This window comes from Octodon degus, unplaced genomic scaffold (genome assembly GCF_000260255.1).
Source record: "Octodon degus isolate 3935 unplaced genomic scaffold, OctDeg1.0 scaffold00083, whole genome shotgun sequence".
Taxonomy (NCBI): domain Eukaryota; kingdom Metazoa; phylum Chordata; class Mammalia; order Rodentia; family Octodontidae; genus Octodon; species Octodon degus.
The window spans coordinates 6,650,568-6,677,882 of record NW_004524659.1 but is presented as its reverse complement, the minus strand read 5'-3'; the positions used below and the strand labels follow the sequence as shown (position 1 = coordinate 6,677,882).

Here is a 27,315-nt window from a genome sequence, read left to right as displayed (position 1 = left end):
AAAAAAAAAAAAAAAAATCATATTTAACTAAAATCTCTGATCCTGGTATCTTCACTGGTGAATGCTACCAAATATTTAAAGAACACCAACTATTTTCCCTCCCCCCCCCAAAAAAAAAAACCAAACTGGAAAGAGGGTGTTGGGATCCATTGGTTTCTCAGTGTGATCCATTGTACCCAGGGAGAAATGGCGGCAGGAGTAAGGAAAAAGTAGACAAGATGACAAGAGCTGGGTTAGGTGGTAGTCCACCTACCTGGTTGGCGAGACTACCCCCAGCAACAGTATGGACATTTATTTATGCCTTTGCAAAGTTAGTAACATGTGACACAGGTTGCCTAGTGACTAATTGCTGACATTCACCAGTCAGGATGCTGATCTCAGGAATGAGGTAGCTTGACTGCTTTAGGCCTTGAGGCCTAGTCCCACTTTCACACGTGACCAATTTTCCAGCTTCCACGGCTCCCAACAAGCGAGAATATTTCTAACCACATTCTGTGAAGCTAATGCTTCCCTGATACCAAACATCAGACAAGGACACTACAAGGAAACCATCTGCCCAAATTTCTTATGAGCAATAATGAAGAAAATAATGAATCAAACCACATCCAAGAGGGAATCATTCCTGGGATGCAAGAATAGTTCAACCAATAAAGTGGATCAATATAGAACAAATGAGGAAAGAAACAATATGATCATCTCATTTGGTATAGAAAAGGCATTCAATAAAATCGAACTAGGACTAGAGGAAATGATCTCAACATAATAAAAACCAATTATGAAAAACTCACAGCTAAAATTATATTTGGTGGTGAAACCTTAAAAGCTTTTTGATCAGTATCAAGATAAGGCTGTCTCTTTCTTCTACTTTCATGTAGTTCAGAGTTTTAACCAGGGCTGGCCAAATAGCTCAGCGGATTAAAGTGCTGAGAGAGCAATTGAGAAGGGGTGTGGCTTGTAATCCCAGCTCTTGGGAGGCTGTAAATAGGCGGATCACTACGAGTCCAATCTAGTAGTGAGACCCTGAACACCCTGTAGACCCTTACCAAAAAATAAAAGGTTTAACCAGACCCAGAGCAATTAGAAAAGAAAAAGAAATAAAAAGCACCCAAACTGGGAAGGAAGATTGGTTCTGTTCAGAGGCGATAGTTCCTTCATGTAGAAGCATCTAAATCCAAAAACACTAAAGGGGAGAGGGGGAGGGAGGGGAAGGAGTCAGAGACAGATTGTTACAAGCAATAAATTAATAAACTCATCAAAGTAACAGGATAATTCAATACAGAAAATGTGAGTTGTTGCTGTGTACCAACAACAAACAACATTCACAGGGCACGACAGTGCACACTGGTAATTCCAGCACCCAGGAGGCTGAGCAGCAGGCTGGCCAGGAGTTTGAGGCTAGCATGGGCTACCTAGTGAGTTCAAGGCCAGCTTACACTACAAAGTGAGGTCCTGTCTCAAACATAAAAATAAAAACAAAAACCCATTAAAACAAAACACCCAGTAAACAACATTAAAAGGAAATTATGGTAACAATGTCATTTGTATAATATCAAAAGGAATAAAATATTTAGGAACTAAAACAAAATATTTAGGAATTAACTTAGAAATTAAATTGGGGGCCAGGAAGATGATTCAGTAGAATAAGCGCTCAATTCCCGGTTCCAAAAAAAAAAAAAAAAAAAAAAAAAAGGAAAGAAAGAAAAGAAATTAAATTGGGATTCTTTTCAGCCTTTAACAGAGGAAATACACATGCAAAAACACTGGTATGAGGACTTATATTATGTGAAGTAAGCTAGCATACAAAGACAAATACTTATGATCCCACTTATATGAGGTACTTGAGTAGTCTTTTTTTTTTTTTTGGTGGAACCAGGGATTGAACTCAGGCCCTTGCGCTTGCCAGGCAAGTGCTTATTCTACTGAGCCATCTCCTCAGCCCCTTGAGTAGTCTAATTTAAACAGACAGAAAATAGAATGGTGGCTTTGAGAGACAAGGGTGCAGAAAGAAGGTGGAAGTTTTGTTTAATGGGAATATATTTTCAGTTTTGCAAAATGAGATTTGGAAGTGAATGGTGGTGATGGTGACAAACAACATGAACATATTTAATACCACTACACTGAACATGTGGAAATGGTTAACATAATTTTTACATTATATATTACCAGAAATGTTTTAAACATTTTAAAACCACATAAACTTATATATATATCAAGATAATTATGCTTTTACACATAACCATTCTATCATAACTAAAATAATTTGTGTGTGTGTGTGTGTGTGTGTGTGTGTGTGTGTGTGTATGTGTGTGGCCAGCTCAGCCCACGAGGGGGCAGGGCTGGCTGGCATGTGGTGCTGGGGGATTGAACCGCGGTCCCTGTGCTTTGACCGAGCTTGTTCTAAGTAGGTGCTTTAGACCACTGAGCCATCTCACCAGCCCTAAAATAATTTAGAAAGTCAACAGTTATAAAAAAAATTATGCCATATGAAGAAACCAGATCACAAGAGTTAAAAATACTATAGGATTACAATTGCATAAATTGTAGAAAAAGCAAGTAAATCTATAATAAAAGAAATAAATAAATAGTTCTCCTAGGATGTCATTAAGTGTTGCCTGGAAGGCAAAGAGAAATTAGAAATAGGCATGAGGTAGCTTTCATCCTGATGGCTGTGTTCATTATCATGATTATGGTGTTAATTCCCTGAGGGCATACATATTTCAAAACTTATTAAATAGTATCAAGTATATATACTTTGAAACTTATCACACATCAATTATATGCCTAACAAAGCATTAAAAGAAATCTGACCATTCATACATTTTAGGATACTAGATTTGGCAACCCTCCATCAACATCCCTACAAAGACACTGTGGTTTTTTTTTTTTTTTTTTTTTTTTTTTTCGGAACCGGGGATTGAACTCAGATCCTTGCGATTGCCAGTCAAGAGCTTATTCTACTGAGCCATTTCCCCGGCCCCAGACACTGTGTATTTCTACATAACACATTTATGGGTCCACCTAGCCTACCAATACACATAAGGCCAAATGTGGGCTGAGTGCGGTTTCTGCCATTGATTGGCCTTTCTGAGGCATCCTACTTGGAGGCACAACAAAGTCTACTCACTCTTTAGTTAACAGTAGTAGTGTTCTCAACCTACTACTCATAGGAATCAGAACACCAATGATTAAAGAAAGGTCTGTCACCAACACCCTTCACAGGATACGAACAAGAACAATATGTAGTGGGTAGTTGGGCAGGGCGACAGGAGGAAGGATAAATCCATCACAAACATCACAGTAGACTGATTAATGTCCCTGAAAAAGAAACACGCACAGTAAGCGGCCAGCAGACCACTACCTAGCTCTACATGGACAAAATAGGTCATGTCCACAGCTAGACTAGTCATATAGAAGTGACATCCTTATACAGTCTCAGGATTCCCTTCAGAAACTGGAAAGAGAACAGAGGAATCAAAACAAAACCAAAAACATTTGTTTTCCTTGAGATGGGAGAGTGGGTAATATACTCTAGAAGCTGTAGAGTATGCAAAGCTAAGATGGCTTCTATCTCAAACTCTAGCAGTGACAAACTGGATAATACAGCTTAGCTCAGAAAGTATCCACTGTGTGTAGCTATAATAGGGAATCTCCCCAGGGTGGCTGCATGGATAAATGAGGCTCAGCAGCGGGCTGACGCTCCTTCATAAAGACTACCGTCGCACTCTCTGCTGTGTGCAGCTGTGCTGAGAAAGAAGGATGCACATTCTCTATGTTGCTTTCTCTGGTGTGTATTTTCTGATGTCGAATAAGGCCGGTCTTTTGGCTGAAGGCTTTGCCACATTCATTGCACTCATAAGGCCTGTCGGGTTTATGAACTTTCTGATGCTGCCTCAGATTAGACCTTTGTCTGAAGGTTTTCCCACATTCACTGCACTGATAAGGCCGTTCACCAGTGTGAAGTCTTCGATGGTTACTGAGGCTGGAGCTTTGATTGAAGAATTTCCCACATTCACTGCACTGATAAGGCCGTTCACCAGTATGAAGTCTCCGGTGACTATTAAGGCTGGAACTTTGGCTAAACAACCTCCCACATTCAATGCATGCATAAGGCCGTTCACCAGTGTGAACTCTCTGATGTTTTATGAGGTCAGAGCTTCGGCTGAAGGCTTTCCCACATGCACTGCACCCAAAAGGTCGTTCCCCTGTGTGAACTATATAGTGTTGAATGAGACTGGCAAGGTGGCTAAAGAATTTCCCACATTCATTGCACTTATAAGGTCTTTCTCCAGTGTGAACTCTCCCATGCTTAATTAGACTAGAGTTGCAGTTAAAGGATTTCCCACATACCTTGCACTCATGAGCACTTTTACCAGTGTGAATCCTCTTATGATGAATGAGGTTGGAACGTTGGCTAAAGAATTTCCCACATTCACTGCATTCGTATGGCTTTTCACCAGTGTGAACCCTTTTGTGCTGGATGAGGTTGGAGTTTTGGCTGAACAACTTCCCACAGTAACCGCACACATGGGGGCTTTCACCAGTGTGAACTCTCTGATGTTTCACAAGACTAGAGCGCAGGGTAAAGACTCTCCTACACTCAAGGCACTCATAGGATTTTCCTCCATTGTGAACTCTCTGGTGTTGCATAAGGCTGGAGGGATCGCTAAAGAACATGCCACACTTGTTGCATTCATAGGGCCTCTCTCTTCTCTGGACTCTCGGGTGGTGAACATGTGTGAATGTGTCACTGAAAACGTAACTAGATTGACTGCTTTTGTCAAGCCACTGGGCTGTGGGAAAGTACAGTGTTTCTCCAGAACTCTTGTGTGCCTCCTCCCCATCGGGAGTGATCCAACACTGCACAAAGTCTGCTGTGGCCACATAGACCTCCTTCCCCTCCCCACACGTGAAAAGCTTCCGGGATGCCTGGTCTATGCAAGTGTTTCCAGGAGACTCCCTAACTTCCTCCCATCTGGCAGGCTCCTCCTCATGCTGCTGTACCTGTTGCTGGGCAAAGTTTGCATTGAACTTGACCCTTTTCCCACTGGCTTTACACATATGGGGTTTCAGCCTGGCATGTGTACCCTCCTCTTCATCTAGGTTCAAAATCTCCTTCAAGAGTAGGCCACATGTGTCAGAGGAGTAGGCTTTCTGCACAGACAGGGCTGTCTTGGGATTTCCATTCTCTAATAGTCCTTGTACAGAAATTCTTCGCTCAAAAGGTAACTCTTTACCCTCTGTTCTACAGCAAAAACCTGTAAACGGAGAAATCCTGGTCAAATCATATAAACTTTGATAGAAGAAAACAGTCCCATCACAAGTCTCTGATGGATGTCAGAATGAGTCCTTGGGACCCTGAGCAGGAAGAGAAACCTCAGCTCAGGATAAGGAGTGGTTGGCTCTCTGCATTACTGTGATTTTCCAGGCCACAAAACAGGGGAGGTCTCTACTGCAGGAAGGAATATACGGGAAGAGAGGCAGGGTACCCAGATCACTTCTCTACAAAGGCCTTGGAGCATGGCACTGGCTTCTAAGGAACTGTAAGGACCACAAAGCAGGCAAGAATGGCCAGACCCAGGATAATCTGACTGCAACTAACAGTAATGTCAGGGACATTAAGGAAACATGCTATTATGGACACATGAAGTGTAGTCCAACAGTGAAGAGTGCTGCAGAGCCCACAGTAGGAGGACTGACATGACAGTCAGAAAGGTGGAACCAACAGCCCACAGCAGATCAGAGTCCATGTAGGCCAGGTCTCAATAGACATGTGGCAGAGATAACAAAATAGGTGGCATGATTTGGACACTGTGATGATGTCACACCTTTCCCAGCGCCCACTTACCCCAGTCAGCCTTGCCAAAAGCCCCTCTTGCCATGGCTGACGTCATATCCACTCTGTTAGGTTCTCTCCTCATCTCACATTCACCAATGTCATGGCACCTGAAAGATGTGAGCCCTAAAGGAAAGGTGGGCAGGGCAAGTAACCCAGAACAGACAACAGGAAAGAAAACTCAGTATTTGAAATTATACATCCAAGCTTGCTGGTAGACATATGCCGGTGATTTTCAGGAATGATCAAATGAGTGCATGGTATTTCTGCACAGGCTTCTACAGCCCACGTAAGCAAAAGAAGGAGCAGAACCTAAAGGGCCCAGAGGTTTACATGGTCACCAGGTGAAGAGTGACAGGTAGGTTGGGCTCTGTGGGGCTGACCACAAGGCTCTTTCTGCATGGACCCTTCCCTGCATTGCTTTGGGTGGGAAGTGTGGGGCCACTCTGGAAGGGGAGGCATTACAGGCTATACGGTTTTGAAACCCCCCATAACACACACAACAGGAACACAGGGGACAGGCAGTGTTCATGCTGTTGGCATTGGAAAGAGAGTTGTCCTTGTACAAAAGGGACCAGTAAAGAGGTCACCAGCACACCTGGGAAAGCATGTCCTTACCCAGAGAGGCTATGAGTGCAAAGTTCTCCAGCATCACGGTGTAGTACAGGAGTCTCTGTGCCTCATCCAGCAGCCCCCACTCCTCCTGGGAGAAGTAAATGGTCACATCCTCAAAGGTCACACAGCCCTGCTTTGAGGAAGAACATTATATTCCATGATTAGCTTCTCTCCTCAGTCTTTCCTCTTCATTTCCTATTCATCTCTCTCTCACCTCTTCCCAGCTCCAAGGAGACACCAGGTCCTAGTTCCACTAGTACTGGCTATTTTTCTCCTATCTCACCTATTCACACTGTCAGCCTACAGCGACAAAGGCAGGAGAGCAGAGAGCCAGTATCTAAGGTCCAAGCCTGATGTGTACATCCTAAGCCCTTACCATTGGCTCATTCTCCTAAATTTGCAATGTTATGCTTCTCAGATACAATCCAATGCAATCCAAGTTGTCTTCACCCTCAGTTTCCTGTCCAGGCCCATTCCTGTTTGCACCCTACTCTTTGTCCTGCATCACCCTTACAGCTCTGGACCCTGCTCTATGCCTCCATGGTCACAGCTACCCTCTTCCCATCCTTGCCTACCTTTCAACTACTTCTTTGAACTCCTGTGTGTCACTTTGTACACAACCTGGCTGGACAGAGTCTGGCCAATACAATCACGATACCATTCTGCCCTGGGCTTTTGATGGTGCTCACTAACACGCTTAATATTTATTCTACTTTGCAGTTCTACCTACTAGGCCCTCTTCTTGGCTTCTGCTGTGGTTTGGGGGGGGGCGGTTTGCAAGGAAAACTGTACAATATAGGACATATTTTATAAGATCATTTTATAATCACCCAAAGAATCACATATAAAAGAATGCAGGAAATCTGTCCACACACCAAAGATCAAATAATCCAGCTGAGGGCATGGATCCCACAATAATGTCCTGAATGAGTCCAACTGAAGTCCTAGAGCCTCCCACAAGTCCCAATGGAGGCCTAGATCTCACGACAAAGTCTCATGCAGGCCCACTTCACAGATCTGTGCTGGAAAGGCCCAAAGGTCAGTGGTGGAAGCTAAGAAGTCTATGCCAATAGGATGAAGGATCTTTGCTAGCAGGCTGAGGGATCTGCATTGGATCCAAGAAGCAATGCTCAAGATAAAAGCCAGAGCTCCCCTCAAAAATACCACAGCCATCCTCAGCAACAGTAAGGTCCAGAGCTGCTCTGGCACTGAGGAGATCTGAGTTTCCATTGAGAAAGCCAATGTCGTGCTCGCTTTGGCAGCACATATACTAAAATTGGAACGATACAGAGCAGATTAGCATGGCCCCTGCACAAGGATGACATGCAAATTTGTGAAGCACTCCATATTTAAAAAAAAGAGAGAGAGAAAGCCAATGTCACAAGCTTCTCTAGGAGGCTGAGCTGTGCACCCTCTTCGCCTCTAGGGCCAGGAAGCAATACTCAAGATGAGGACCAGAGCTCCCTCAAAGTGAACCATAACCATTCTCAGTAAAAAGGAGGTCCCGAGTTTCTCCTTTGACAAGCACAGGCAACTTGGGGGCCTGCCCCTTAGCTCAGTTTTTAAGTGGCTGCTTCAACAAAGCAGTCAGGCTCAGGTTGCTGTGGTTGGATGCCCACAACTCAAGCCAGCCAAACCTGCCCTCAAGGCATTCGGAGCAAAAAAAAAAAAAAAAAAAAAAATCGATCAGCCAACTTCATCAGGAAAGCCAACATGACAAGGTCGTCCAGCAGAATAGCCCAAGAGAACCAAGAGCGTCCGACAGCCCCAACAGCCTTTCCAAACAGCTTCCCTAACTTTCTCTCAACAGATTCTCCAGTTCTGCCCCTTATGCTGCTGGCCAACAATCTTTAGGTGGGCCTCCCACACCCTGCACCACACTAGCTCAATTCATCTGGGTATAACCAGTTGACCACCAGTTAATAACCCACTAAACTGGCTTTGAATGACACCAGGAGCCCACAGATCCCAGATTCCTCGGCAATCTTCTGTGTGCATGCTCTCCTCTCTTCACTTACATTTATTCAAAAGCCAACCCTTCTGATCCTCCTACCCCAATGAGATAGGTTTTTGTTTTGTTTTTAGTTTTTTCTTGAATGTTCCCCAAAATCCATGTCTCAAAGCCTGGACAGCAGGCTGTGGTTGTTGGGGAGGAGGTGGTAGAACCTTTAGGAGACAGTGCCTAATTGAAGGAAGGTCATGGTGGGCTTGCTCCTGAAAGAAATATCAGGATCTCGGCCCCTTCTTTCTTTCTTCTACCGTATACCTCTCTGTGTCCCAGAAAATCTGAGTAATCTCATTTCTCCCTAATTGCAGAGCTGGACTGAAAAATTCTCAGGCTCTATGAAGAGACCTGACAAAAGGCGGGAAGAACACAGATTGGTGAATAAGCACTATTCTGAGCCACATGACATCAGCTCCATGACTGCAAGGCCTCAGCTCCCATCCCCTCACTGGATCTGGCCACATGCCATATTTCGTTATTCCCCGATGTACCCCAACTCATGGCACTCTCTGTTATTTGTTTTCATGATGCTAAACAAGCTAAACATGGTTGATGCTCTGAGCCCTCCAGGTCCACATTCTTTCTTCTTCTCCTCCTGCTCCTTCTCCTCCTCCTCCTCCTCACATTCTTTCTCCTCCTCCTCCTCCTCCTCCTCTTCTTCTTCCTCCTCCTCCTCACATTCTTTGTTCTTCTCCTCCTCCTCCTCCTCCTTCTTTTTTTTTTTTTCTTTCTGCAAAGCTTTATTCCAGGGGGGCTCAGTCCTTCTTGGCAGCTGCCTTCCTTATGGTGGCCAGCATGTTGCTCATGGTAAGGATGTGCATCCCCACCCTTTTCTTTTTCTTTTTTTTTTAATTTATTTGTGTGTGTGTGTGTGTGTGTGTGTGTGTGTGTGTGTGTGGCCAGCTCAGCCCACCAGGGGGCAGGGTCGGCTGGCATGTGGTGCTGGGGGACAGAACCGTGGCCCCTGTGCTCTGCCAAGCTTGTTCCAAGTAGGTGCCCCAGACCACTGAGCCATCTCACCACCCCCCCCCTTTCTTGATGAACTTGAGGACACGCTTGTCCTTGGAGACCTTGAGCAGCTCCATGGCGTGCTGCTCGTAGGGGGCGAAGCCACACACCTCCCAGATCATTTCCTGCATGAACTTGGTGTGTTTTGTGAGATGTCTGCGACAGCAGCTGTACCTTGATTTGCTCACATTCTTAGTCACCTTGTGGCCCTTGTTGAGGCCTATGACCATGGGATAGCGGAGGGCCATGGCTACACTTCTTTGATGGTTGCTGTGGCGGTAGGACCAGAGCTGCGCGGACCCATATTCTTTCTTCTTAGAACACTGGCATCATGGCCTGAACATTCACAGCCTTAAATATGACATACACTATGGCTCACACACTGATGCCATGATTTGGATGTTCTGTAGAAATAGAGACCAACAAGAAGAGCTAAGGCTGCTTATACGCTGCTTACTGTAGCTAGGATTTGGCCACAATTACTGGGAGCTTCTTAGAAACATATAGACAGGCATAGCAAGGGCAGAGTACTGTTAAAGAGAGAAGGGAGGGGCCCAGGTGTGCCCTCACTGGGGCCGTTGTCTTGGAAAGCTGTCTGTAAGGACCTCTAACCAGAGGCAGGACTCGCATGAAATTGGTAGTGAGCATTTTGGGCTTTCTGCAGTTGGTCCTAAACTGGAGATAAGAACAAGATATTCAGAAACTACCAGTTATTAATCAAACCAGTCCAAAAACAGAGGACAACTGTGAAAGAAGATTTTGTTTAACTTCCAGGCCTGTCACCAGAGATAGCAATCTGCTTTCCTGACAATCTGACTCAGTAAACAGGCTTCCTGTGGTGAGATTATAGAGGAGAGGTTGGTTTCCTGGGCAGGTCCTGGGTCAGAGCTCTATTTTTAGATATCGTCTGATTTGTCTCTCATACCTCAATTAAAACTCTCTTGAACAAAGTAACTATGTTAAACCACTCTTCAAATCTACTCATGGTCTCTGAGGCATCTGAGACTCCACATGTCCCAGACTTAACTCTTGCTATTTCCAGTGAAAATTTCTGCTGCTGCAGTTCTCCCTGTGTGTCTCTGTCTTTCTCCTCCCTCCCTCCCTCTCTTCCTCCCTCTCTCCTCATGACTTGTTCGTACATCTACCTAAGCAAGCAAACCACGGGAAAGGCTGTTTTTTACCCTCCACATCAGACGACCTAGTCGGCCTGATGTTTCTGACAGACACAGAACACACACCTTCTACCTGGTCTGGGCACCAGGACCACTGACTCCGACGGCGGCAGGGGGTGTTCCTTGGCACCCCTGCCTTCACCCTCACCCTACACTTGGCTTCCACTCTGCATCCTCAGAGATGCTGTAAGACCTGAGTGCTATCACCTCCCTCCTGTGCTTTAAACGGCCCCGCCCACAGCATCCACCGTCCTCACAATAGCAGCCCCGTGCCTCAGCCCGCCATTCTGGGGGCGCTATCTGGTCTCAGCGGATACAACAGCCACCGAGTTTCTTGGACACTTCCAACCGGGTCTCAGCCTCAAGCATCTGCACTCACGTTCTAAGGAAACCCTTTCTCCCCTCACCCCTCAGAGCTCAGGGTGGGAAACCCCTCTGCTAATTGTCCAGCCCACAAGCATGATCCACAACAGGAATGACTCCTGCCTAGCCTCCAAGTTAGGACAGGGAGATGGGAAAGGCGACAGAGCTAAGAACAGCGCCATCTTTTCTGCGCTGGCCCCAGGACCAGGAGATTGGAACCCCGCAGCAGCACTGAAGCCCTCACTCACCTGCACCAAGTCGCGCTGCGCTGACGCCGTCATCAGGGTCAATGGACTCAGTCTAGCCTTCAGAGACTGGCCACCGAAGTGGCTCCCGCGCAGGCTCAGCCTACCGCCCTTCTGCTGAGTTCCCGGCCGAGGGTCGCGCTCCCGGCTCAATCCTCCTGTTAAGCGAGCACCCCTGCGGTCACCCCAGTTTCAGCGCTCCCGGCTGCTGCAGTGGTGCAGCACCTGGTCCAAACGCACCTCTCAGTCCAAGTCACCACCAATTGGAATGGTCAAGGCCGGCAGCGGACTCCTCATCCCAGTCTCCGGGAATCCCTCGTTCGCGCCTAGAGGGAAACTCCGCCCCAACCCACCCCCATCGTCGGTGACCACGCCCTCCTCAGGAGCACAGCCGCTGCCCCACCCCCACACCAAGTAGGCTTCTCAAGCCAGGCTCACGGGTTGGGGGGAGGGGTGGCGGGGGTTGGAACCCGAAGGACCCGGCTCCAGAGGCTCCTCCTTCACCCCCCGCAGCCCTAACCAGCTCGCTTCTTAAAGGGGCCGCTCCCGGGCCTTGGTGGCCTCTGCTGTCCTTGGGCTGCGCCCTGCAGAGCCGGCGATCATCTGTGGGTCTCCTTACCTCTCGCTCTGGGACCTACTTTCACACGGAAACCGACAGTTATAGCTAATTTCTGGGATCTTTGTTTGCTAACCCTACGTGTTCTCTCTCAGCGTTTCTCAGAGCAGTAAGGCTGGCTTCCCTGGGGATCAAACCCCATCCCTGCACTTGCCTAAGCAGGCGCTTAGTCCACTGAGCTATCTCACTAGCCCGAAGGCAACCTTTTGTTAACGCCAGCGGGCTGATGGGAATCAGTTCCTAATCACCAACCCAGAGGCAGTTTAGAGTCTAGTTTATATAGGTTTCTGCAAGCTGGAAGAAGGCTTGAAGGCAGAGCGGGTTTTTATCGGGTCACGTTAATCATGAGTTATTGTTTGGTTGTTGGACAGAAGGTCCTTGAAATAGTTTAGAAAAGCAAAATGTATTTTTAGTGGAAAAGTAGAGGGTTTTTTTTTCTTTTTCGCAGGACCAGGGATTGAACTCAGGACCTTGCACTTGCCAGGCCAGCACCTATTCTACTGACCTATCTCCCCAGCCACAAGGGAAAGTAGTTTGTACACCTGGATGTGGTCAGGCTGACCTGAGGCTACCTGAAAAGCAGCAACTGGGCGCAGTACAAGATGGACTACAGTTCAAGGCTCGCTGAGCTCTGTGGTGTAGCTGTGGTGGGTTATAAGGCATATGTCATCCTAATATGGTATGAGATTGTTAGTTTTCAGATTTTGTCATATTGCCCCCCTTTTGTTTTATGGGGAAGATTCTTTTTTCTCCATTTCCTCAGTTTTAAAGAGCTGGCAAGAAGAGGTAGATTTTTTTTAAAAATTAATTTTATTGAAAAAGAAGTAGCAATGAGACAGTTTCAAAACAGGATAGTAGGACAGTTCACAATACTTAACACATTGCGTAGTGTTATCTCCATAGTACTTATTCATAGTACAAGATGCATACATGATATCTTGTCTAAATACTTTTAGCTTAAAACTTTCTTCTCATTGAACTAAGAGAAAGTAGCTGTATATCTATCAAACCAATTTATATATACATATATTTTTTTTCACTACAAAATGGTCCTTCATTTATTTATATTCCCCTTTTTGTTTACTTTTGTCAGAGATGGGTATTCCATTGCCATTCGTATATTGTAGGTGCATGAACTCAGCAAAGTAATCCAATACAGTCCAGTAGTCTATAAATAGTAGTGGGTTACTGCACAACTGGCAATTTCAAAAGTTGTTGACTTGAGCCTTTTACAGCTCAGCATACTAATATGGCTTTACTTTTTATACTTTGTTTTTATTCTTTTCTGCTGGATGGTTAAGGCCAAGATAAGGCAAGACCTATATAACAAAAATGTAACTTATATATCTGACAAGGTCAGTCAAATCCCTTCAGGATTTACCCTGAAACCCTGTACAGAAGTTTGCAGATCTTTTGTCAGTGTCAGTCATGTGGAGAGTCACGGCAGAAGAGGTAGATCTTAAAAGGAGTTGGTGGCACCTGGCTTCAAAGTGCTCAGAGAGAATTCTGGTCAGGATTGCACAAGGACCTAGAAGGAGGAATTCCAGGAGAGCCATTAGAGGTGCAAGCAAAGCTATTACCCACAAGCAGAATAAACCTAGGGATCTCCATCAGAAAGTTACCCATTACATATTTAGTTTTCTGTTTGAGATATTCTCACAACAGAGATTTCTCTTACTAACCCTGATAGTACCAACATTCTTCTTCCAAGAGTAGGCAGGTTTCTCCCTGGTGGGCTGTTAAGAGGTCTAAAGCTCTGTGATTTTCTTTTTTTTTTTTAAATTTATTTATTTATTTGTGTGTGTGTGTGTGTGTGTGTGTGTGTGTGTGTGTGTGTGTGGCCAGCTCAGCCCACCAGGGGGCGGGGCTGGCTGGCATGTGGTGCTGGGGGATTGAACTGTGGTCCCTGTGCTTTGGTCCCTGTGCTTTGCTAAGCTTGTTCTAATTGAGCTATCTCCCCGGCCCCTTTTCCCTCTATTTTAGGAATGGGTCTACAGGGTGTTCAGGGTCTCACTACTAGATCGGACTTGTAGTGATCTGCCTGTTTACAGCCTCACAAGAGCCGGGATTAGAGGTATGAGTCACCACACCATTGCCTGCTCTGCGCACCCCGGGGACAGGAACAGCACAGCAGGCCAGAGGATCAAACCCCTGGTCCCTGTGCTGCTTGCAGACACTTTAATCCACTGAGCTATTTGGCTGGCCCAGCTCTGCGATTTTGGACAGTGACTGCCCCCCCTCCGAATCTATTTGGTCTTGCACAGTGTCTGTTGAACTTTGCATATTGTCAAAATGTCTGGGTCTCTGGGTATTTAACTGTGAGTATTGTTCTTGGCTTATACCCGTAGTGTGGTACCAAGAGTTCAACTGCCTGTTATTGGCATCCCAGCCACAATTAGTATTATTACAGCGTCACCCATTTGATGTGACTGATGGGCATGTAGGGCCCTATTACCCCAACTATACAGAAAGTTCACATATGAGGTAAGAAAGCCAACAAAGGCTCCTGTTGATAGGAATAAACACTAGATGAACCCCATCAGAGCAAGTGAGAAAGCTCCACAGGGGCCCACTGGGGACCTGCAGTGGCAGATCATCTATACAATCAGCAGAGACATTTAGGCTTCTGGAGAGACCCAGAAAAGAGGAGACATTTCCCCACATGATTGTAGGATTGGGTTGAAGTAAGTGATAGAGAACATCAGTGGAGCTGAGTTCAGAGTTAGCCTGGGTTAGTTCTAGAGTTTGTGTGAAAGAACTGAAAGTGAGACACAAAGTGAACAGACTATTTCTGTGTTTACAGCTTGAAGGACCCCATGGGTGCCATTGACCAAGGGCAGGAGATCAGGAGTTGGGGGTCCTGTGTGATCTATGGGGGCGTGGGAGTCAGTAGGAACAGTGGTGGTTTGGGGGAAGGAATTTTAATATGTATGTGGGGTGACCAGACTTTTACAATCTTTAACCAATCATGATGCAATCCTTGTCCATCCCCCTGGACTCTTATCCAGTGTCCAGATGACCAGTCCAGAGTAGAGGGATCTGGAATAGTGTATTGCAAAGGGCTGCAAGTTCTCTTTTAGCAGGTTGAGCTAGAAAGAAGTTGAGTTAAATGGCTGTTTTTTAGATACACCTCTGTCTATACCACAGCACCAAGTGGGACAGAAGATAAACAGTAAGGGAGTTTACAAGACCATTAGCATTATCACCACCCTGGATAGATACATTTATTATTAGTGTGGTGTTCTTATTCCCAACTTAATCCTCTACATCTGGAGGAGTAGTGTCATTGTTCTCAGTCTAGTGTGTTGGTTTGAATTGGACATTTGTCAAAGTAAAGGCATATTCTTGGTTGTGAAGGGTCCTATTTAGTTTGAGAATTATTATTGGACTTGCACTGTAACCTTGAATTTGGAATTCCCAATGACCTGAATTTCCATATATTCCTAGGATATTTCGATATATTATCCATAGGAGAGTCATTTTCATTTTGATTTAGACATGTAAATATGAGCAACCCAAGTATGCTATTGATGAAGGTGATATTAAATGCAGGCTTTTTGTGTGAACTCATCTTCTGGAGTTGTAACCCAAAAAGTGAAAGTGAACACTGAAATCAGCAGGAGAGAAGGAAGTAGAAAGTGAACAGAGTAGCAGGATATTAAACCTAATGATGGTGTCAGTACAAAGCAGCTTAACATGAGCTGGACTGGGCAGCCAATAGGTATGATCACCAGAGAAAATTAGAGCAGCATTTCATGTGCCCAATCCACTGTTTAAACCAATATAGACAAGAAGAAGGGTAATTCTATGAGGAACTTCTCAGCCCTCTGCTGATACACTCCAGAGTTCCATAGCTAGTACCAAACCTACAAAGAAGGGGAAATAGCAACAAAACTGGGTACTAGAACATCAACTAGGATGGGCTCTCCAGGGTACTATGTCCATTTAATCTTCACGGTGTGTAGAGCTGCCAGCTTCCAGGGCGGTGAGAGCAGGGCGCCAAGTATGTTGTCTCTTCAAGGTGGTTTTCAGGGCACTTGACTCATTGGGATAGGCCTTCCAACAATTGTTGGGATAACCCTGCTTGATCCTGGACTGATGAATCCAAGGAAGGATCTCTGTCTTTTTTTATTATTGTAGTAGTCAAAATAATTAAATAGAGGCTATCTTGGTTACTTTTCTCTCATTCCTGAGATAAAATGCCCAACATCCAAAATTAAGAAAGAAAGGGTTTACCTAGCTCACAGTTTGTGGAAGTTTCAATCCTTAATCAACTGGCTCCAAAGCAAGATGGCAGGGCACAGGGCTAACAGTTCAAGGTGGTAGAAGGCAACAAGAGCAAAAGAATGGGTGAGGGCAAGCCTCTTTTCCTCCCTTATGTTGTAAGCAGGCTATTGTTCTGCCCAAGGGCTGGTGTAGCACTCATACCATCTCCATGCCCTCCTCTTGCACAGGATGAGGATGTTTACAAACTGAGAACTTTGGCCCTGTCCTGAGTGAAATTTATAACTTCTCAAGTTGACACAATATATCTACCATTACAGGGGCATTTCTGAGTAGGGGATTAGGGGAGTGTTTTTTTTTTTTTTAATCTATAACCCAGAACATGTCAACTGGGTTATGGGCATGAGCAGGGTATCAATGGGAAGGGGTGCCCTTTCTGATATGGTTTGATGTATCTGGGAGAAAGTGTTTCCTAACTGAAGAAGTTATTCCTGCTAAGTGATATTTCCCAGTTGACAAAGATCTCCCTGGAGACCTTTTTATTAAGGGTTGGGTTTTCCCCAGTAAGATTTCAAAACCAGTGTATTGGGTTGGTCTTGGTGATGATGTCCTGACTTTCAGGAGAACCATGTGCAGCTGGTCTACCCACACTGCTTATGTTTTTTGATAGTAATTAGGTCACTATCAACTTCAGGGTTCTGTTCATCTATTGAACTCTTCCAGAACACTGGGGCCTATGGACAGTGTAGAGATTCATTTGATTTTTAATTCGTTAGCCAGTTTTTGCATTATTTCTGCCATAAAAGACAGTCCATTGTCACTGATTGTGGTCAGGGAGAACTCATATCTGGAGATAATTTCACTTAACAGTACTTCAGAAGCCTTTAGAGTCCTGGGAAGGATTACCTCTGGCCATCCAGAATAAGTGCAGACACAGACCAGCAAACATTTATAGCCTCAGTATAGTTTAACTTCTTACTAGGAGAATTTTGAAAGGGGAAGGTCCTGTGTGTTGGATTCCAGGTGGATTCAAGGGCCTGTTGAGGGCTCAGTCTTTGCACAAGTTTGGTATGTTTGACTGACAGGTTCACAGATTGCTGTTGACTTAGGGATGCAATAATAGAGGCTCAGGAGCTGAGCCATGGCAGGCTTTCCTCTGTGGGTGATGTCACGGTGGTGCTTTAACCAGCTGTGAGCCAGTTCCTTTGGGGTCATCATTTGATCAGATCTGTATGAAATCCTTCCTCTTGTGCCCATTTTATCTCCTCTTCAATACAGTGAAGAAGTCTGTGCTAGAGACTGAGAACAGTTTTTGGAAACATTTCATGTAGGGCTTCTAAATTTTGAACCAGGTTGTTTTCCAAAGTGGAGTCTTTGGCAGCCATTTTAGTGGACTCACTTGCTTTTTGGTTTACAGGGGATGGTGTCCTTTAGCTTTTGATGTCCTTTACAATATATTACAGCCATCTTTTTGGATTTCCTCACAGTGGCAGAAAGTTGTAAATTTCATCTCCATCTTCGATTTGTTTTCCTTTGGCTGCATAAAGGCCACAATTCTTGTATAATGCCCCATGAACATGAACTGTGATGAAGTCATACCTGGACTCTGGGTAGCTATTTACCATTTTGTCTTTTGCCCAATTTAGGGCCTATATGAATGCCAAGAGCTCAGCTTGTGGAGGTGACCAGTGCTGGGGAAGAGGTCCTGCTAAGAGCACCTCCTCCACATTGATCAAAGCATATCAAGACTTTTGTTGTCTGTGTTGAGCAGAGTGACTCCGTACACAGGGTGCCCTCAGCATCTGTCAGGGGTTCCAATTGGAGGTCAGGCTGGCTGACAAAGTGTTCATCAGTCAGAGTGAGACAATCATGGTCGGGCTGTTAGAGCTCTGTGGGCAAATAGGGGGCTGGGTTCAGAGCTTTAGATGTCTGGAAGGAGAGTTGGTGATGGCCAACAAGCAATCCTTACTATTGGATGATATGGCTGTTTCAAAGCCAACAGTGTTGCTGACTGTAAAGGAGATCAGGGACAGCGTATGGCACCTGGATAGTCAAGTTTTGTGCCTGTTTCAATTTGTCTGCCTCCTTGACCAGGAGGGCTGTCACAGTGAGCACCCACCAGCAAGGAGGCCATCCTTTGGATACTGAGACCAGTGTTTTAGACAGGTAGGTGACAGGCTTCTCCTAGGTTCCCTCTGTTTAAGACTCCTGAGGCACCATATTTTCTTTCATCAAAGACCAAAGTAAAGGGACAGGTCACATCTGGCATTCCCAGGACTGGAGCAGAGGCCAAGGCTGTTTTGCTTTGTGAAATGCTTCAATATCCTCCAAAATCCACCTAGTTGCTAATCTTTTGGTATGGGATTTGTCAACATGTTGTAAAGAGGTTTGGCCTTTTCAGAGTATTCCCATATCCAAGTCTAACAGAAGCCAGCTGCAATTTAGAATTCCCTAAGCTCACTTTTGCAATCAGGCTGCTAGATGGAGCAAATGACTTCCTTTCTTTCTGGGCCTAGTTTTCAGAGACCTTTCTCTAGGTTGAACCATAAGTATCTGACCTTCTGTTTATAGTTTTGATCTTTTTTCCAAGAGACTTTGCAGCCCACAGCCAGTAGGTGGTAGACAAGGACTTGTGCTCCTTCTCAACAGTCTTGTTTGGTGGGGCTGCCCAGATTAAGATGATATCAGTAGGGCCGGTAATTCCAGCACCTGGCAGGCTGAGGAAGGATTGTCATGAGTTCAACTGCTGTAAATTTGAGACTAACCTGGACTACAAAGTGAGCTCAAAGCCAACCTGAACTGTAGTGCAAGACCCTGTCTCAAAAAGACCAAAAATAAATAAATGAATAAAGTCAGCAGTGTACCACAGGAGTATGCAGTTGAACTTCCTTTGAGCAAATCTAGCCACATTGGCTGCCAAAGCCTCTCTGAGCAGAGTTGGAGAATTTTTATAGCCTCGTGGGAGGCGGGTCCATGTAGGTTGTCCCTTTCACCCTGTGACAGGGTCTTCCCATTCAAAGCAAAAAGGAGCTGGCTGACAGGGGCCACTCACAGGCAGAAAAAAGCACCTTTTAGGTCCAGGCATGTAAACCAGGTGGCGTCAAAAGGAAAAAAAAACCAGGACAGTGTATAGGGTGGGACTGTTAGATGTAAGGTTCTGAGGGCTGCACTGACAGCACAGAGGTAGTATACCAGGCAGAAGTCTCCATTTGGGTTTTTACTGGGAGCAGGGCATATTCTAGGGTGACTGACAATCTGTTAGGATTTCAGCTTTTCTCAGTGTGGAGATGTGGAGCAAGAGTCCAAGCAGGCTTCTTGTGGGGTCGATTATTTTCTGACAGCAATGGGGATGGCACTTGCTTTGAGTTTAATTATCAAAGGGGCATGGTAGATGGTTGTCCTGGCTGTTAGTGTTCTGCCCATACATCTGAAACATGGTTTGTAAGACCTTGGGGTTCTATTCTTTAGGCATTTCTAATTGATAGAGCTGCCATTCTTCTAGGGTCATCATCAGGATCAATCTCAGGTTTGGAGTTAGGGACCCAAGTGTGAGGGTGGCAGCCTGATAAGGAGCAAATGAAATAGTTGCTCCCAGCTTTGAGAGAAGGGCTCATCGCATGAGTGCAATAGGACACTTGGGCATGTGCGGGAATTCATCTTTAATGAAATGACCACCAACCTCATAGGATCCGCTTTGACAGAATTTCTTTTCAGTGTGGGGGCCAGAGCCCTGATCACTTGACTCTCCCAGGAAGTCAAGGGGAAACTGGTTGAGTGACAATGGAGTGTTTGGCCTAACTGTCCACTATAAAGGCCATTGGTTTCCCTCCAATTTTGACAATGACCTTGGGTGCCCAGGGCCTTATGGAACTGGGTCTTCTCTATTGTTGTTGAAAAGCAGAAATAGGGGTTCAGGCTGCAGTGAGTTTGGGTCTGCAGAAGCCCTTTTATCCTTCAAGCAGAAAGGGCATTTGTCTTCCAACTGGGGAGATCAGTGGAACTAAAGGGCTGATAGTACACAGAAGGTTGCAGATTTGGTCCCTCTGAGCCACCAGGATATCCCTGGAGAGGCATGTGGAGCTGTGCCGAGTAAAGCCTGTGGTTGACAGGGCTTGGCTCACATGCTGGTTGGGGTTAGATTGCATCTGGGGTGGCACAGTTGGTGGACATAGAGCAGTAGATTCTTGGAGACTGGAAGGTGGCTGACCGGGAGTCGCCCCTGGGGGCAGGAGTGGTAACTCTGGCAGGCTTTGGTGGTCAGCCACATGAGGGAGGGAAATCATCAGGGTCATTGGGCAGGATGGGCTAAAACTTTTCTGTCTTTGGGGGTCCTCTTTCTATGTAATTTTTGATCTGGTCAACCAGCTTTGACATCCAGAAGAGTTGTTTTTGCTTGAGTGTCACAGGTATGGACACAGGGTGGAAGGCTGAGACACAGATTCAAGCAGGAATTGATATAGGGGAACTAACTGATCAGGATGGGATTTCGGGCCAAGTTCAGTTACCTGATTCCAGACTTGATGAGCAGTGTCTACGTTTATGGTTTCTTCATGTGCTGAAGCAGAAGGAAGGTGAAGACAATCAATTTCACAGGATGTGGAATCACTGGACATTGATTTTGACTCCGTGGTCATCCAAAAAACCTTTCTTGAAAACTTTCAGCATATCTTAAAGGGGGTGGTAATTTTACTCTGGCTTGCACCTATTCTGTCTTGGCCTGAGACATACAGTGTGTACAGTGAACACTTGAACAGTGTGTACAGTGAGCACTTGAAGTGTCACAACAGACAAGGGTCGGTGACCCTCATGAATGAGAAATCACTCAGTAGCCACCTGGCTACTTGGCTCTTGCCAATGTTGGGACCATCCAGACTAAGGAGAAGTATTGGTTGGTTCTGTTTTGTCCTCTTGACACTCTGAAGGTACTTCCATGGTGTGAATAGTCTGGGAAACCTTAGGTTTGGGCCCAAACTTGCTCTGTAACTGAGCCCCCTTGGGGAGCTTTTCTCATGGAGCAGAGAGAACAACCTATTGTTTACATCTTCCACTCACACTCGGTTTGCATAGAGGTCAATATATTCCAACTCCCAATCTAAAGTTTACTAAAGGGTAAAATCTAATTATAACCCAAACTGTTTGACACAGGTTGTAGAAGACCATCTGGGCAACTCTCCTTGAAAGAAGAGCAACTGTCTCTATTTTGGCTATGCTTGACACTATTTCCATGCATTGATATGTACAGAGATGGCTAGGACTTTTGCTTATCCCTTCAACTGGCTTTAAGCAGTATATACTGGTCTAGCTGAGGTGCTGCTGGTCATAGTCTTTGAAGACAGCAGGTGTATTTTCCTGATAACTCACACCTGCTGCTCTTTAATATGAGCCGGGTCAAGACAGGATGAAGAGCCAGTGCTCCATGCTGACAGCTGGGATCAAGCCTCAAGACAGAGGCTATGACTTCCTAGGGCTTGAAAGATTACACATCAGAGCTGAAGCACTAGACCCCAAAACATTAGATGCTTTCTCAATAGTATAATGCAAATTACTTGTTCTCATGTACTAGTTGTTATCTGGCCCATTGTATCATGCGTGAACATCCTTCCAATGACTCCACAGTGGTGATCATGGGCAGGATGTCAGGAGCTTGGTTTTCAGTGAATATAACAGAGCTCTGGTGTTATTCACTTAATTCTTTCTTGGTAGAAACATTAACTAAAAGACATCAATTAGACAGAGAAAATACTTGGATTAATTATAGCAGGGATAGCTTCCATGGTGCTTTTGATAGCCGGTGCAATCCCTGGTACCACTAAAAAAAAAAGGTAAAAACCCAAGTGAACATTCTAGAAATCTCCATCCTTTGTTGGGAGATCAATTTAAAAGTTCACAGTTACAAGTTTTAAAATATCACTATAATATAACTCACTTTTGTATCACTCCATTAGTATATGATAAAAAAATCTATATTCATGGGAAGTGATAAAATAACATATAAGAAACAGTCCAAAATTCTACTGTGGATATACAGAATCTTCAGAGAAAATTGCTGTCAATGTCACGACAGCCACATTTGATACTCAAATTAAAAGTTGGCATAAGTTTCCTGATGCTACTAAAACAAACAAACTGAATTCATTTGCATATCTCAAGGCTCACTTTTGGTTCTATGTTGGAGTTGGTGTGTACATTCTCTTGCTTATAATCCTTCTCATTAGAGTGTGTCATGGAAGATTCTCAACCCTGCAACAACTAGAGGCCATACAGTCATGACTGGCTCTGCTGGAACTTCAAAGCAAGAAATGGGGACCTATAGGGGACCACCTGGGTGAATCTCCTTGAAAGAAGAGATTTTGTCTCTACTTTGGCTGTACCTGACACTATTTCCATGCATTGATAGGTATGGAGATGGCTAGGACTTTTCCTTATCCTTTCAATTGGCTGTAAGCAGTGCATATTGGTCTAGCCAGTATTTGATACCCAAATTAAAGATTAGCATAAGTTTGCTGATGCTATTAAAACAAACAAAACAAAGTGAATTCATTTGCAATATCTCAAGGCCCACTTTTGGTTTTATGTTGGAATTGGCGTACTCATTCTCCACACTGCTGGTGAGAGTCTTTGAAGACGGCAGGTGTTTCCCTGATAATTCACACTTGTTGCTCTTTAATATGAGCCAGGTTGAGATAGGATGAAGAGTCAGTGCTCCATGCTGACAGCTGGGATCGAGCCTCGAGACAGAGGCTGTGACTTCCTGGGGCTTGAAAGATTACACATCAGAGCTGAAGCACCAGACCCCAAAACATTAGATACTATCTCAATAGTATAATGCAAATTACTTTTTCTGCATGTCCTTCTCTCTGCATATCACAGAAATAAATGCAGGCCTCCTACCTTGCCCAGCTCACAGTGCTCACCTACTTCCTGCCATTCTTAGTCATTCATCCTCAAGCCACTCCTTCATGATTCAATAAAACCCGGGTTGGCCCTGGGTCCAGGCCTTTGTTCTAGATAGACATCACCATGGCTGGACCTAAGACCCTTTCACTCCCCAGAATTATAAATTTGCCCTAGTGCCTTTATTCTTGCCATGGGTTGCACTGGAACTGGTAGGTTGGAATTAGCTTGATGGGATTCCAGTAACATATTTTGGGATTCCAAATATACACTTCTTTGGACTGAGATGAAGACCAGGAGGGGCTTCCTGAAACAGGCAAGGAGTGATGAGGTCCTCTTTCATCACGTGCAGGGGAACCAAAAGGACATCCTGTGGCAGTCCTATCTTGTCAGAGAGCCTGAAATGGTTGAGTTCCTGGTCCTCCTAGAGTCTGATAAGGGCTCTACCTCTGAGTAAGGGTCTCAACTTCAGGTCCTGGAGGAGAATCTGAAAAAACTCTGGAGGGCATGTCTTTTTGTGTGGAAATGGAAGGGTTCTCCACTATAACCAGAGGGCCTCTACCAGTCATCAAAATGGTCAACACAGTGACTTCCCAGCCAATGCAGCAAGAAATTTTACAAAAACTGGAACCCAGACAAAAGAAAGACATGGCACTGAGGAACTTCGAAGGCAAAACTTTTATTACATGGGTATGTTAGTGGGACTCAATTCCAAATCACCAGCCCCAACTGAGATTAAAACACAAACTCCTATGCATTTTGCAAGTAAGAAGCACAAAAGCAGATAGGGGGTTATTCTGAAATTGGTTACATGTTTGGTCAAACTTTGTTAGGCAGATCTTAGGCAAGTTTAGTTAGAGATCATTAATTATAACCTAGGAAAGTCTAGGGGAAATTAGGGACTGCACAAACCGGTAAGACTAGCTAGGTGTGTCAAGTCCGGGCTAGTTTCGGGGTAGATAGTCCTTGAAACAGGCTATTAAAGGAGGATGTTTGTAGGATATAGCGCAGCTCAATGCAGTCAGACAAAGCTGAGTCACACTATCTCTTGACTTGTAGCTGACATAGTCAGTCAAGGCTGAGTCTGATGGTCCAACTATGAAGGTGTTAGTTTTAAGTTTTTTTCTTAAATAACACATAAACCAGGGCAATGTATACTGTGTTCTGGGGAGTCACACAGAAGATGGATAAATCCATCACAAACATCACAGTAGACTGAGTAATGTCCCTGAAAAGGAAACATTCACAGTAAGATGTCAGCAGACCCACTTAGCTCGGCATGGACAAAATGGGTCATGTCCACAGCTAGACTAGTTAGAGAAAAGTGACAAGCTCCATGGCCTCAGGAACTCCGCAGTCCCTTCAGAAACTGGAAAGTAAACAGGTTTGCTTTCCCTGAGACAGTAGAGTGGGGGATACACTCCAGAGGCTGTGGACTAGGACAAGCTAAGATGGCTTCTGTCCCTAAGTGTACTAGTGACAAACTGAATAGAGCTTAGCTCCCGAAAGCATCCACTGTGTCTAGCTCTAATAGGAAATCTTCCCCGCATGAAGGAATGAGGCTCAGCAGCTGGCTGATGCTCCTTCATAAAGACTACTGTCACAGCCTTTCTCTGCTGTGTGCAGCTGTGCTGAGAAAGAAGGATGCACGTTCTCTACATTGCTTTCTCTGGTGTGTATTTTCAGATGTCGCATAAGGCTAGTCCTTTGGTTGAAGGCTTTGCCACATGCACTGCACTGATAAGGCCTGTCTGGTCTGTGAATCATCTGGTGCTGCCTCAGATTAAACCTTTGTCTGAAGGTTTTCCCACATTCATTGCACTGAAAAGGCCGTTCACCAGTGTGAAGTCTCCGATGACTGTTAAGGCTCGAACTCTGGCTAAAGAACTTCCCACATTCAGTGCATTCATAAGGCTGTTCACCAGTGTGAACTCTCAGATGCTTTATGAGGTCAGAGCTTCGGCTGAAGGCTTTCCCACATGCACTGCACCCAAAAGGTCGTTCCCCTGTGTGAACTATATAGTGTTGAATGAGACTGGCAAGGTGGCTAAAGAATTTCCCACATTCACTGCACTCAAAAGGTCTCTCTCCAGTGTGAACCCTTTTATGCTGGGCAAGGTTGGAACTTCGGCTAAAGAACTTCCCACAGTAGCTGCACACATGGGGGCTTTCACCAGTGTGCACTCTGTGGTGTCTCACAAGACTAGAGTGTTGGCTAAACAATCTCCCACACTCAGGGCATTCATAGGGTTTTCCTCTATTGTGAACTCTCTGATGCTGAATGAAGATGGAGGGATCACTAAAGAATATCCCACATTTCCTGCATTCATAGGGCCTCTCTCTTCTCTGGACTCTCTGAGGGTGAACATGTGTGAATGTGTCACTGAAAGTGTAACTAGATTGACTGCTCTTGTCAAGCCACTGAGCTGTGGGAAAGTACAGTGTTTCTCCAGAACTCTTGTGTGCCTCCTCCCCATCGGGAGTGATCCAACACTGCACAAAGTCTGCTGTGGTCACAAAGACCTCCTTTCTCTCCTCACATATGAAAGACTTCTGGGATGCCTGGTCTATGCAGGTGTTTTTAGGAGAGGCCCTGCCCTCCTCCCTTCTGGCAGGCTCATCCTCATGCTTCTGTACCTGTTGCTGGGCAAAGTTTACATTGAACTTGACCCTTGTCCCATTGGCCTCACACATATGGGCTTTCAGCCTGGCATGTGTATCGTCCTCTTCATCCAGGTACAAAATCTCTTTCACGAGTAGGCCACATGTGTCAGAGGAGTAGGCCTTCTGCATAGACAGGGCTGTCTTGGGATTTCCAGCCTGTATCATTCCTTGAACAGAAATTCTCTGCTGAGAAGGTAACACTTTAACCTCTGTTCTAGAGCAAAAACCTGTAAACAGAGAAATGCTGGTCAAATCAAATAAACTTTGATAGAAGAAAACCGTCCCACCACAAGTCTCTTATGGATGTCAGAATGAGTCCTTGGGAACCTGAGCAGGAAGAGAAACCTCAGCTCAGAATAAGGAATTGATTCTCTGCATATTGTGATTTTCCAGGCCACTAAACACAGTAGGTCTCTACCACTCAAAGGAATACTGGGAAGAGAGGCAGGGTACCCAGATCACTTCTCTACGAAGGCCGTGGAGCATGGCATTGGCTTCTGTGAAACTGTAAGGACCACGAGGCAGGTAGGCATGGCCAGAACCAGGAGATCTGACTACAACTATCTGACTAATGTTCAGAGACATCAAGAAACTATGTTCTTCTCAGACATATGCAATGGAGTTCAACAGTGAAGAGTGCTACAGAGGTACTGAGACATGGTAGCTCCCACAGAGGGACTGAGATGTGGACATGATAAGGGTGGGGCCAAAGGCCAAAGTTAGATCAGAGATTCAAATGAGCAAGTCTGAAGAGAAGGAAAGGAATGGCAGAGTTAAGAACAGAAGTTGGTAGGTTTGGACATAGTAATGACACACTGTCCCCAGCTCCTGCTTACTAGAGCTGGGCTTGCCTAAGGCTCCATATTTTTATTTTTTATTTTTGGTGGTCCTGGAGATCAAACTCATGACCTTGTACTTGCCAAGCAGGCGCTTAAGCCACTAAAGCCTCTCTTGCTGTGGCTAAAGTCATAATCACTCTGTCATGCACCCAGGGTTCTCTCCTTATCCCACATTCTCTGGTAACATGGCACTTGAAATATGTCAGGCCTAAAGGAAAAATGATCACGGGAGGTAATCCAGAACAGACAACAGGAAAGGAAACTCAGTATTAGAAATTAGACATCCCAGCAAATCTGGCAGACACAGTCCAGTGGTTTGCAGGTAGTGACCACATGAGTGCATGGTAGTTCTTCACAGTCTTGTATAGCACATGTTAGCAAAAGGAGCAGAACCTGAAGCACAGGAGGGTCAGAGGTCTGGACAAACAGGTGAGAGGTGACAAGCAGGGTGGGCTCTACAGGGCTTTCCACAAGGATCCGCTGTCTGCACCCTTCCCTGCCAGACTCTGATGAGAAGTGTGGGGCTGATCAGGAAGGGGAAGCACTGCATGTGGCACTGTTTCGAAACCCACTGAAGCCCACAACACACAACAGGAACACGGGGGACAGGCACTGTTCATGCTGTTGGCATGGGAAAAGGAGTTGTCCTTATACAAAGGGGACAGGTAGAGAAGAGCTCAGGCAAGTGAGATATCCTTACCGAGAGAGGCTATGAGCGTAAAGTTTTCCACCATCACATTGCAGTACAGGAGTCTCTGTGCCTCATCCAGCAGTCCCCACTCCTCCTGGGAGAAGTAAATGGTCACGTCCTCAAAGGTCACACAGCCCTGCTTTGAA

At 45.3% G+C, this 27,315-nt stretch overlaps 2 protein-coding genes and 1 non-coding gene across 6 annotated transcripts in view; 1 reads left to right on the top strand and 2 right to left on the bottom strand.

Moving 5' to 3' along the window:
* Positions 1–3,710: 3,710 nt before the first annotated feature.
* LOC101590220 (zinc finger protein 792-like) overlaps positions 3,711–27,315 on the bottom strand; it is a 48,260-nt gene continuing 24,655 nt past the window's right edge. The window contains 4 exon segments of the mRNA XM_023721447.1: positions 3,711–3,759; positions 3,761–5,255; positions 5,846–5,959; positions 6,452–6,578. Of these exon segments, the coding sequence (XP_023577215.1) occupies positions 3,711–3,759; positions 3,761–5,255; positions 5,846–5,959; positions 6,452–6,578 (1,785 nt within the window).
* On the top strand, positions 7,695–7,801 carry LOC111818235. The gene has a single exon (XR_002822268.1). It is a non-coding gene; the product is annotated as a U6 spliceosomal RNA (small nuclear RNA).
* Positions 23,639–27,315, bottom strand: part of LOC101589824 (zinc finger protein 792-like) — a 6,710-nt gene continuing 3,033 nt past the window's right edge. For 2 of the 4 annotated variants that reach the window (XM_023721471.1, XM_023721470.1), the window contains 2 exons: positions 27,179–27,308; positions 23,639–25,866 (listed from right to left, as the gene is read on the bottom strand). In XM_023721471.1, coding sequence (XP_023577239.1) covers positions 24,539–25,866; positions 27,179–27,308 — 1,458 coding nt within the window. In that variant the 3' untranslated portion in view covers positions 23,639–24,538. The remainder of the gene's footprint in view (positions 25,867–27,178; positions 27,309–27,315) is intronic. The other 2 variants (XM_023721472.1, XM_012515904.2) reach the window with 1 other exon arrangement.